General features: G+C 54.5%; 1 protein-coding gene across 1 annotated transcript in view; it reads left to right on the top strand.

Annotated features, from left to right (window-relative positions):
• The window catches only part of COL27A1 (collagen type XXVII alpha 1 chain), a 1047548-nt gene that overhangs the window by 580622 nt on the left and 454339 nt on the right, over window positions 1–12587 (top strand). Inside the window, exon 22 of the mRNA XM_086924958.1 lies at window positions 10948–11001. Coding sequence (XP_086781084.1) covers window positions 10948–11001 — 54 coding nt within the window. The remainder of the gene's footprint in view (window positions 1–10947; window positions 11002–12587) is intronic.

Genomic DNA, 12587 nt, shown 5'->3' with positions numbered 1-12587 from the left:
TCTGAGGAAACTTAAACCCTACCTCCCGGCCAAAGACTTCCAAACTGCAGTACAAGCACTAGTCATCCCACGAATTGAATACGGCAGCACCGCCCTCTGCGGACTCCCCCTAACTACAACCGCACCACTAAAAGCTTCTCTAAATGCTGCAGCGAGACTCATCACTGGGTCAAAAAAGTACTCCCACATTACCCCTGACTTGAAATCCCTGAACTGGCTGCCTTTTGAAGCCAGAATACATCTGAAAATCGCCTGCATGACACACAAGGCGGTACACCTAAACTCACCCGTCTACCTCGCTCAGAAGTTGACAATCTCTGGGGGAATTAGAAACACGAGAGGCACAAACAATCTTCTGCTGAAACCTCGAAGATTCCGGAAGGAAAAAACATGCAAGCGCTCCTTCTCAGGAATGGCGCCTAGGATCTGGAACTCACTCCCGCCCGAAACCAGGCTTATCTCCTCCACTGCACTCTTTAAAAAAGAAGTAAAAGCTATCCTCATGGCTAAATACACTTGAGCTACTATCTCGAACCCTGTTAACACCCTGCACCGATCTGTATTACATGTTTGACCCTTGACCTATTTGTAAGAGTTGTTTTTATCATTCACATGATTGGCTTTGTCACTTAGTTGTACTATTTATACTGTGATTTATTGATTTACTTGTTTGAATATGCTCCCCCATGCACCCTTCTATGTAAGCCTGTTTACCTGTGTGACTTTGCTCCCTGATGTACCCGTCTATGTAAAGCGCTCTGATATCTGTAAAGATCTTGTTTGCGCTATATAAAACTTTTTAAATAAATAAAATAAATACTTGTATAGCGCACTACTCACCCGCAAGGGTCTCAAGGCGCTTGTACGAATACCGCTGTGGAACCCATCCTGGCTTTCCCTGTGAAGCGTCCACTCCTGGGCACCCCCAAGGTGGAGGCCAGGCATCCTTAGCGTTGTGGGGGCCGTTGTGGAGATTAAGCAAGCTATTGCCCAGAGTTGCAGAGTGGGACTCCATGATTGGAATAGGCACCGAGGCGAGAATTATCAGGTCCGTGGAATTTTGAGCCCAAGACCCGCCGAGGTAGGGAATTGAACCCTGGTCCCGGGCTAGACCTCTGCATCAGGGTCTGCCGCTCTAATCATTGAGCCACACTTCTCCACATCTAAGCACTGATCCCATAGCACCACCCGATACATCTAAGCACCGACCCCATACATCTAAGCACTGACCCCATACATCCAAGCACCGACCCCATACATCTAAACACCGACCCCATAGCACCACCTCCATACATCTAAGCACCGACCCCATACATCTAAGCACTGACCCTGTACATCTAAGCACCGACGCCATAGCAGCGACCGCATACATCTAAGCACCGACCCCATACATCTAAGCACCGACCCCATAGCACCACCCCCATACATCTAAGCACCGACCCCATACATCTAAGCACCAACCCCATACATCTAAGCACTGACCCTGTACATATAAGCACCGACCCCATAGCACTGACCGCATACATCTAAGCACCGACCCATACATCTAAGCACAGACCCCATACATCTAAGTACCGACCCCATACATCTAAACACTGACTCCATACATCTAAGCACTGACCCTGTACATCTAAGCACCGACCGCATACATCTAAGCATCGACCACATACATCTAAACACAGACCCCATAGCACCACCCCCATACATCTAAGCACCGACCCCATACATCTAAGCACCAACCCCATACATCTAAGCACTGACCCTGTACATATAAGCACCGACCCCATAGCACTGACCGCATACATCTAAGCACCGACCCCATACATCTAAGCACAGACCCCATACATCTAAGCACCGACCCCATAGCACCGACCTCATACATCTAAGCACCGACCACATACATCTAAACACAGACCCCATAGCACCACCCCCATACATCTAAGCACGACCCCATACATCTAAGTACCGACCCCATACATCTAAGCACTGACCCCATACATCTAAGCACTGACCCTGTACTTCTAAGCACCGACCGCATACATCTAAGCACCGACCCCATACATCTAAGCACCGACCCCATAGCACCGACCTCATACATCTAAGCACCGACCCCACAGATCAAAGCACCAACCACATACATCTAAGCACCAACCCCATAGCACCACCCCATACATCTAAGCACCAACCCCACAGATCTAAGCACCGACCCCCATACATCTAAGCACCAACCCCTTACATCTAAGCACCAACCCCACAGATCTAAGCACCAACCCCCATACATCTAAGCACCGACCCCATACGTCTAAGCACCAACCAGAGGACTCAGCTAGGACTTTAGGCAGACTCCAAAGGACTCCGCTGGGGCTTTAGGCAGACTCCAAAGGACTCAGCTGGGACTTTAGGAAGACTCCAGAGGACTCAGCTAGGACTTTAGGCAGACTCCAGACGACTCAGCTGGGACTTTAGGCAGACTCCAGAGGACTTAGCTGAGACTTTAGGCAGACTCCAAAAGACTCAGCTGGGACTTTAGGCAGACTCCAAAGGACTCAGCTGGGGCTATAGGCAGACTCCAAAGGACTCAGCTGGGAGTTTAGGCAGACTCCAGAGGACTCAGCTAGGGCTTTAGGCAGACTCCAGAGGATTCAGCTGGAACTTTAGGCAGACTCCAGAGGACTCAGCTAGGGCTTTAGGCAGACTCCAGCGGATTCAGCTGGAACTTTAGGCAGACTCCAGAAGACTCAGCTGGGGCTTTAGGCAGACTCCAAAGGACTCAGCTAGGGCTTTAGGCAGACTCCAGAGGACTCAGCTGGGAGTTTAGGCAGACTCCAGAGGACTCAGCTGGGAGTTTAGGCAGACTCCAAAGGACTCAGCTGGGGCTTTAGGCAGACTCCAAAGGACTCTGCTGGAGCTTTAGGCAGACTCCAGAGGACTCAGCTGGAACTTTAGGCAGACTCCAGAGGACTCAGCTGGGGCTTTAGGCAGACTCCAGAGGACTCAGCTGGGAGTTTAGGCAGACTCCAGAGGACTCAGCTGGGAGTTTAGGCAGACTCCAAAGGGCTCAGCTGGGGCTTTAGGCAGACTCCAAAGGACTCAGCTGGGAGTTTAGGCAGACTCCAGAGGACTCAGCTAGGGCTTTAGGCAGACTCCAGAGGATTCAGCTGGAACTTTAGGCAGACTCCAGAGGACTCAGCTAGGGCTTTAGGCAGACTCCAGAGGATTCAGCTGGAACTTTAGGCAGACTCCAGAGGACTCAGCTGGGGCTTTAGGCAGACTCCAAAGGACTCAGCTGGGGCTTTAGGCAGACTCCAGAGGACTCCGCTGGGGCTTTAGGCAGACTCCAGAGGACTCAGCTGGGAGTTTAGGCAGACTCCAAAGGACTCAGCTAGGGCTTTAGGCAGACTCCAAAGGACTCAGCTGGGGCTATAGGCAGACTCCAGAGGATTCAGCTGGAACTTTAGGCAGACTCCAGAGGACTCAGCTAGGGCTTTAGGCAGACTCCAGAGGATTCAGCTGGAACTTTAGGCAGACTCCAGAGGACTCAGCTGGGAGTTTAGGCAGACTCCAAAGGACTCAGCTGGGGCTATAGGCAGACTCCAGAGGACTCAGCTGGGGCTTTAGGCAGACTCCAGAGGACTCAGCTGGGAGTTTAGGCAGACTCCAGAGGACTCAGCTGGGAGTTTAGGCAGACTCCAGAGGACTCAGCTGGGGCTTTAGGCAGACTCCAGAGGACTCAGCTGGGAGTTTAGGCAGACTCCAAAGGACTCCGCTGGGAGTTTAGGCAGACTCCAGACGACTCAGCTGGGACTTTAGGAGGACTCCAATGGACTCAGCTGGGGCTTTAGGCAGACTCCAGAGGACTCAGCTGGGGCTTTAGGCAGACTCCAGAGGATTCAGCTGGAACTTTAGGCAGACTCCAGAGGACTCAGCTGGGAGTTTAGGCAGACTCCAGAGGACTCAGCTGGGGCTTTAGGCAGACTCCAGAGGATTCAGCTGGAACTTTAGGCAGACTCCAGAGGATTCAGCTGGGAGTTTAGGCAGACTCCAGAGGACTCAGCTGGGACTTTAGGCAGACTCCAAAGGACTCAGCTGGAAGTTTAGGCAGACTCCAAAGGACTCAGCTGGGGCGACACACTAAAAGTATACATTCCCTGCTCTACCCTGGGGCCAAGACACACAAATATTCCTTCTGCTAGTGCCTAGGTCAGGACACACAAATATGCCATGCCCTTGCCATGATGTCGGCGCCTATACATTCCCTGATAGCCCTAATGGCAGGACATATACATTCCCTGCACTAGTGCCACGATCAGGACATAAATGCATCCTTTGCTCTAGCCCAGGGTATGCTAGACATTACCTGTGCTAGCCCCATGGTCATATACTTTCCTTGAGCTAGACCCAGCTTCACACACACTCCTTGTGCTAGCCTTTGGTCAGGGCTTTCATACGTTCCCCGTTCTATCCTCGGGTCAAGGCAGACATCTTGCCCGCGCATGCCCCTAGGTCTGGACACATACAATGTGATCGCTGAGAGGTCAGTATACACATACATTCCCTGCCCTAGCTCTGAAGTCATACAACATATACACTATCTGAAAGAGACATGTTAGTGATAGATTCCTTACTTTAGAATATCCCCAGGCATCAGACTGGATCCGGAAAGTTTTGATTAGCAGTACCCCTGCACGTCAATAGGTGGCGCTGTGCGACTCCACATCCGTCGCCGGCGTCGTATGCGCCAAAATGACGTCATGGAGACTACTTAGGCGCCACCCATGCACGCTCGCGTCAGTTCTTTCTTTTTCTGTGCCAGTAAGTGCAGATCCAGATAGAGCATGTACCTCTGTCATTGTTTGACTATCTTTTCGAGACTTTTTGTCTCGTGTTGGTTCTCTCTGGTGCTAGTAGGGATGCCTGGTTTTAAGTCCTGCGGGACCTGCCGTCGAATAATGTCGGTGGCAGACCCTCACAACGTCTGTCTCTACTGCCTGGACGGTCCTGTTTGGACTGTAGGGCTATGGCCCGAAGGCCTTGAGGGAGCGGCACCGGAAGTTGCTTGAAGTTTGGCACTCGTCCCCGTACCTTTCGAGGTCTAGGGGTCGTTCCCATGGCCGCTCGCGGAGCAGTCATCACCACTCTTCGGGTTCCAAGTCTTCACCCTCGGAAATCCGGGTAAGAGACAACACAAAAAGAAATCGAAGAAGCGTTTTCACTCTCTGACGTCCCCCTGTCGATCCTCTGATGCGGACGAGGGGAACAGGGGCGGAGCGGAGCCCCTGCGGTTCCTTAGGAGCCTGGGAGTCCTGTGGCCTACCCGCCTTACCCGGGTCCGTCGGTGGCTCCCACACAAATGCAAGAATTCCTTGCTGCCATGGACTGCCTGTTTAGGCCTCGGGCTCCCACCGGTGCCCATTCGGGCCCCGCGGTCCCGTGCCAGGATCCTGCTGGTCTGCTGACTCCTCCGGCGGATCCAGCCCCGGCACCGCCAGCTGCTCCAGCCCCGGCGCCGCAGGATCCTGCGCTGCTGGCTCCAGCCTCGGCACCAAGAGGTCCCATGCTGCCGGCTCCGGCACTGGCGCCACCCTCGGCTCCACCGGCAGTGCCGCAGTGGATACTGCTGGTTTTGCCTCTGTCTCGGTTGCCGGAAGGGTTTGTCCCTGCCTGGATCCGAATTGGGACCCGACGCCGGCCCGTCCCCAGTCGGCGCCATTTCTTCCTTACTTGGTCCCTGCCCAGCCGCCGAGGCCTGCGCCTACTACGCCGGAGGTGGAGGATGACTGGGAGAGGTCTGACGACCCGCTTGCTCGCCAGTGTGATTCTAAGGAGGACTTGGTGGACGACTTGGAGGAGGCCAGCAGCCTTGACGTCTCCTCCGATCCAGGGTTTGCATCCGTCCCGCCCACTATGGAAGAAGGTGCCTCATATACGATGGTGCTCCGTCGGGCAGCTGAGGTCCTTAACCTCGATCTCCTGACCCTTAAGACTAATCTCCTCACTGAGGTTCTTCATTCGGCGTCCACTTCTTTGGAGCCGCTGCTGCCCTTTAATGATCCCCTCGCTGAAGTCTTGTTGGGGACTTGGGCACGATCCACCACAGGGGCCCCTGTGGACAAGAACGTCGCCAGGCGTGATCTTCCGCGCCCGGTGACCCTGCTTTTCTGACCACTCATCCTACACCCGAGAGTCTGGTCATCCAAGCTTCCACGTCTCAGAGTGCCTTTCCCAGGTTCCCCCGGATAAGGACTCTAAGAAACTGGAGTGGTTTGGCAAGCGGCTGTTCTCTTCTGCCAGCCTAGGGCTGTGGTCAGTGAACACTGCATGCCTCCTGGGCCGCTATTCCCAGATGGTGTGGGATTCCGTGGCTGAGGTGTTGCCCCAGTGTCCAGAGGAGGTCCAGACTGTGCTGTCTCATGCTGTGGCTAGGGTAAGGACGAGGCTAGGTTTGCCATTCGTTGTGGCTTAGACACCGCGGACTCCCTCGGTAGGGCAATTTCAACGAATATTGCGCTCCGGCACCACACCTGGTTGAGGTCCATTGGATTCTCCCTGTACGTCCAGAGTTCGCTCATGGACATGCCATTTGACGGTACTCGCCTGTTTGGTGATAAGGCTGACACTGCCCAGGAGCGTTTTAAGGACTCTCGCACTATGGCCAAGTCCTTGGGCCTTTCAGCTACGCGCCAAACCATGTCTCATTTTCATTCCTTTCATGGCCATGGCAGAGGAGCCACCCGCCCGTTCGTTCAGTGAAAAGGCTGGGCAGAACGAAGCTCAGCGCACCTGTGGGTATGGAGGCCGCCGTGGTGGCTCCGGGGGCCGACGTGAAGGTCAGTCCACCTCCGCCCCACGATGTCAACCTCGAAGCCTTCCTAGTCTGAGCTTCAGGTCGCACACCACGCCGGTGGGTGGCAGGATTCTTCATCATCTTCCCCATTGGTGTTCTGTCACTTCTGACAAGTGGGTGCTGCAACTTGTCCGGAGGGACTACTCCCTCCCCTTTGAGTCTACCCCTCCCCCACCTCAGTTCCACCGCATGTCGGGGGATCACTTTGCGCTTCTCCAGCAGAAAGGTACGGCCCTCTTGGCCAAGGGGGCCATCGAACGCGTTCCTAGGCCGGAAGTAGAACGGGGTTGTTTTTCCCACTACTTTCTGGTCCCCAAGAAGGACAAAGTGGGCTTGCGACCCATCTTGGACCTCAGGGACATCAATCGCTTCTTCCGGAAGGAGAAGTTCAAGATCTTTACTGCCCTCGACCCTGGAGACTGGATGGTAGCGATGGACTTGCAGGAGGAATATTTTCACATTCCCGTCCAGCCTGCCCACTGGCGTTACCAGCGGTTCACGGTAGGCCAGGAGCATTTTCAGTTTGCAGTGCTCCCTTTCGGCCTTACCAGTGCCCCTCGGGTGTTCACGAAAGTGATGGCGGTGGTTGCAGCTCATCTGCGCAGGTCAGGGGTGTCAGGCTTCCCCTACCTCGACGACCGGTTGTTGAAGGCGGGCTCACCCCAGACAGTCGTCAGCCACCTCCAGACTACAGCCGACCTCCTGCATCTGCATCAATGTGCCATAGTCGCAACTGAGTCCCTCTCAGATGCTCCCTTATATTGGAGCAGTTCTGGATTCAATGCAGTTTCGGGTTAATCCTCCTGAGCAGCGAGTCCTGGATATTCAGGCTATGATTCCGATCTCTATCCCGGGTTTCAGTCAGGATGACCCTCCGGCTCCTGGGCCTGGTGGCCTCCTACATCCTGCTGGTGCAACATGTCAGATGGCATATACGGGCTCTGCAGTGGGACCTGAAGTTACAGTGGGCCGTGGTCACAACATCAGGGCGACCTGTCCGATCATGTCCAGATCTCGGAGGGCACTGCACGACACTTGCAGTGGTGGCTCACGAATCGCGATTGGGTCAAAGGCAGATCCCTCTCCCTTCCCCAACCGGAGCACACAGTGGTGATGGACGCGTCCCTCCTGGGATCGGGAGGCCACATGGGAGAGGCGGAGATGAGAGGCCTCTGGTCTCCGGCGGAGTCCCGGCTCCACATCAATCTTTTGGAGCTCAGTGCGATCCGACTGGCATTGAAGGCATTCCTTCCCTCTGTCTGGGGAAGTGTGGTGCAGGTGTTCACGGACAACACCACCACCATGTGGTATTGCAACAAACAAGGCGGGTGGGGTCCTGGACCCTTTGTCAGGAGGCTCTGCGCCTCTGGACATGGCTGGAACATCACGGCATTACCTTGGTGGTTCAACACCTGGCAGGTTTTCTGAACGCTAGGGTAAACAAACTCAGCCGCAGGTGCCTGATGGATCATAAATGGCGTCTGAACTCGGACGTGGTGCAAGGTTTCTTTCTGCAGTGGGGAGAGCCCTGGTTAGATCTATTCGCCACCGAAGAGAACACACAATGTCATCAATTCTGCGCGTTGGAATTTCCAAGTGGCACTCGCTTGGAGATGCTTTTTGTCGTGAGTGGAGTTGCGGTCTGTTATACGCCTTTACCACTTCTGCCCAGAGTACTGAAGAAGATCAGGCACGACCGGGCCTAAGTCATTCTTGTGGCTCCGGACTGGGCTAGGAGAGTATGGTATCCCGAGCTACTCAACATGGCGATCGATTCCCCGATCCAACTGCCTATTCGGGAGGATCTTCTGTCACAGCAGCAGGGGACGGTCCTCCACCCGAACCTGCCCAGCCTCCACCTCCATGTGTGGAGATTGAGCGCCGACAGTTGACAGCTTTTGATCTTCCTCCCGAAGTCTCTGATATCATTCTGGCGGCCAGGCGGCCCTCCACTAAAATAGTATACGCCTGCAGATGGAACAAGTTTGTGGCATGGTGCACAGGTAAGTCTGTGGATCCTCTTTCAGCCCCTTTTTCCGAAGTTCTACTTTTCCTTCTTTCCTTGGCCCAGCAGGGCTCTGCTCTGAGCACTATCAAGGGTTATCTTTCTGCCACCTCCGCCTTTCTGCTGCTTCCTGATCAACCTTTTCTTTTTAAGTCCTGGGTTGTTAACCGTTTCCTGAAAGGCATTACGCACACGTTTCCTCCCGTGCCGTTCATAATGCCTCAAATCTTGTCTTGACATATTTGATGTGTGCTCCCTTTGAGCCCCTTCATAACTGTCCTTTGCGTCTTCTTACTCTAAAGACGGCTTTCCTGGTAGCTATCACCTCTGCCAGAAGAGTGAGCGAGCTCCAGGCCCTTTCTTCTAAACCTCGTTTCCTTTCTGTTCATCCAGACAAGGTGGTTTTAAGGACCGTCCTTCTTTCTTGCCAAAGGTTGTTATGCCCTTCCACATCGGGCAGACCATCACTTTTCCCACCTTCTTTCCACCTCCGCATCCCTCGAAAGAGGAGGAGAGGCTCCACCGTCTGGACCCAAAACGTGCACTCTCATTTTATCTGAAGCACACACAGCAGTTCCGGATGGATGACCAGCTCTTTGTTGGCTACTTAGGTGCCAAAAAAGGTTGGGCCGTGCACAAACGAACCATCTCTTGGTGGGTCGTTCTCTGCATCAAAGCCTGTTACTCGTTGGCTAAAAAGTAGCCTCCGGTGGGGCTGCGTGCCCATTCCACGAGGGCAACGGCAGCCACTACTGCCTTGGGATGCAGTGTTCCCTTGCAGGGCATTTGTCAGGCAACTACGTGGGCCTCGCTGCACACGTTTACCAAGCATTACTGCCTTGACAGTCAAGTCCGAAGAGACTGCTTCTTTGCCCGTTCTGTTCTCCTTGACTTTCTGGTGTAATCTTTTTCGCAGACCCACCTCCGGGGTTGGAATTGCTGGGGTATCTATTCTAAGGTAAGGAATCTATCACTAACATGTCTCTTTCAGATGCACAAGTTACTACTTGTGTAACGATATATCGGTAAGAGACATTAGTTAGTGATCGATACCTTACCGCCCCTCCCACTCTCCCCATTCTGCGAACGGATTACTAGGGTTAAGGTCATCCCTTTCAGGGCCCGAGTTTCAATGCACCAGTGGTCGGTATCTTGCATGGCTATGCGTTCCTGGCGCAGAATGTCGTGTACAGAACTGACGCCAGCGCGCATGGCTGGCGCCTAAGAAGTCTCCGTGACGTCATCTCGGCGCATACGACGTCAGTGACGGACGCGGAGCCGCACAACGCCACCTACTGAGGTGCAGGGGTACTGCTAAGCAAAACTTTACGGAACCAGTCTGAGGCCTGGGAGTATTCTAAGGTAAGGAATCTATCACTAACTAATGTCTATTACAGATATATCGTTACACAATTAGTATCCTGTGTACCAGGTCTAGTTATGATGTCAGGGCATTCCGACACTCAATCAATTTCCCTGGTATCAGGACACACATACATTCTCTGTGCGCGCCCGAGGTCAGGACATGTATACATCCCGTGGGCCAGACCCGAGGTCAGGACACTGGTGCATTCCCTTTGCTAGCCCAGAGTTTAGGACTCATATACATTCCCGGTGCTAGCCCCAAGGTCAGAACATGTATATATTCATTGCACTAGACCAAGGCTCGGTACTCTTACGCATTCCGTGCACTAGCTCTAGGGGTCACGACACACATGCATCAGATCTGTGCTAGCCACAAGGCAGGACAGGTATACATTCCTTGCAATAGCCCTGAATCAGGACACATGCATTCCCTACGCTAGCCCAGGGCTCAGTACCCATAGACATTCCTTAGGTCAGGACATGCATACAAACCTTGTGCTAGCCCAAGGGTCAAGATTAATATACATTCCTGACACTATCCCCGGATCAGGAGACACGTCCACTCCGTGCTCTAGCCTTGAGGCCAGGACACACGCATTCCTTGTGCTAGCCCTGTGGCCAGGACACACATTCCCGGTGCTAGCCCCGAGGCCAGGACACAGACATTCCTTGTGCTAGCCACGGAGTCATGTTCTAATATATAAAACAAATGACCATCAATTCTCTTTTGCAGGGTGACCGTGGGGAGATCGGGGCCCCGGGCCCTCCTGGAGACAAGGGGTCGATGGTAAGGAGTAAGTCTGCATTCTCTGCATCTTTCTCATGGGTCCGCCACTTGCTGAGTTATGTTCTTATGTGCAGGCATTTCTTCCTAGGCACAGAAAGGAAGAGGAATTGGGGTGATAATAGAGTAGGAATTAAGGGGTGACAGCAAAAAAAGCCATTTCCTGGTCCTGCTCTTCTGGATTCTGCTCCTCCCAGGTCCTGCTTCGAGGGTCTCTGTCCCCCTGGATTCTGCTACCCCCAGGTCCTGCCTTCGAGGGTCTCTGTCCCCCTCGATTCTGCTCCTCCCAGGTCCTGCCTTCGAGGGTCTCTGTCCCCCTGGATTCTGCTCCTCCCAGGTCCTGCCTTCGAGGGTCTCTGTCCCCCTGGATTCTGCTCCTCACAGGTCGTGCTTCGAGGGTCTTTGTCCCCCTCGATTCTGCTCCTCCCAGGTCCTGTCTTCGAGGGTCTCTGTCCCCCTGGATTCTGCTCCTCCCAGGTCCTGCCTTCGAGGGTCTCTGTCCCCCTCGATTCTGCTCTTCCCAGGTCCTGCCTTCGAGGGTCTCTGTCCCCCTCGATTCTGCTCCTCCCAGGTCCTGCCTTCGAGGATCTCTGTCCCCCTCGATTCTGCTCCTCCCAGGTCCTGCCTTCGAGGGTCTCTGTCCCCCTGGATTCTGCTCCTCCCAGGTCCTGCTTTTGAGGGTCTCTGTCCCCCTGGATTCTGCTCCTCCCAGGTCCTGCTTTCGAGGGTCTCTGTCCCCCTGGATTCTGCTCCTCCCAGGCCCTGCTTTCGAGGGTCTCTGTCCCCTTGGATTCTGCTCCTCCCAGGTCCTGCCTTCGAGGGTCTCTGTCCCCCTGGATTCTGCTCCTCCCAGGTCCTGCCTTCGAGGGTCTCTGTCCCCCTGGATTCTGCTCCTCCCAGGTCCTGTCTTCGAGGGTCTCTGTCCCCCTGGATTCTTCTCCTCCCAGGTCCTGCCTTCGAGGGTCTCTGTCCCCCTGGATTCTGCTCCTCCCAGGTCCTGCCTTCGAGGGTCTCTGTCCCCCTGGATTCTGCTCCTCCCAGGTCCTGCCTTCGAGGGTCTCTGTCCCCCTGGATTCTGCTCCTCCCAGGTCCTGTCTTCGAGGGTCTCTGTCCCCCTGGATTCTGCTCCTCCCAGGTCCTGTTTTTGAGGGTCTCTGTCCCCCTGGATTCTGCTCCTCCCAGGTCCTGCTTTTGAGGGTCTCTGTCCCCCTGGATTCTGCTCCTTCCAGGTCCTGCCTTCGAGGGTCTCTGTCCCCCTGGATTCTGCTCCTCCCAGGTCCTGTTTTTGAGGGTCTCTGTCCCCCTGGATTCTGCTCCTCCCAGGTCCTGCTTTTGAGGGTCTCTGTCCCCCTGGATTCTGCTCTTCCCAGGTCCTGCCTTCGAGGGTCTCTGTCCCCCTGGATTCTGCTCCTCCCAGGTCCTGCCTTCGAGGGTCTCTGTCCCCCTGGATTCTGCTCCTCCCAGGTCCCTCGATCTCTGTCCCCCTGGATTCTGCTCCTCCCAGGTCCTGCCTTCGAGGGTCTCTGTCCCCCTGGATTCTGCTCCTCCCAGGTCCCTCGATCTCTGTCCCCATGGATTCTGCTCCTCCC

This window comes from Lissotriton vulgaris, chromosome 5, assembly GCF_964263255.1.
Source record: "Lissotriton vulgaris chromosome 5, aLisVul1.2, whole genome shotgun sequence".
NCBI lineage: Eukaryota > Metazoa > Chordata > Amphibia > Caudata > Salamandridae > Lissotriton > Lissotriton vulgaris.
This window is presented reverse-complemented; position numbering and strand designations above follow the sequence as displayed.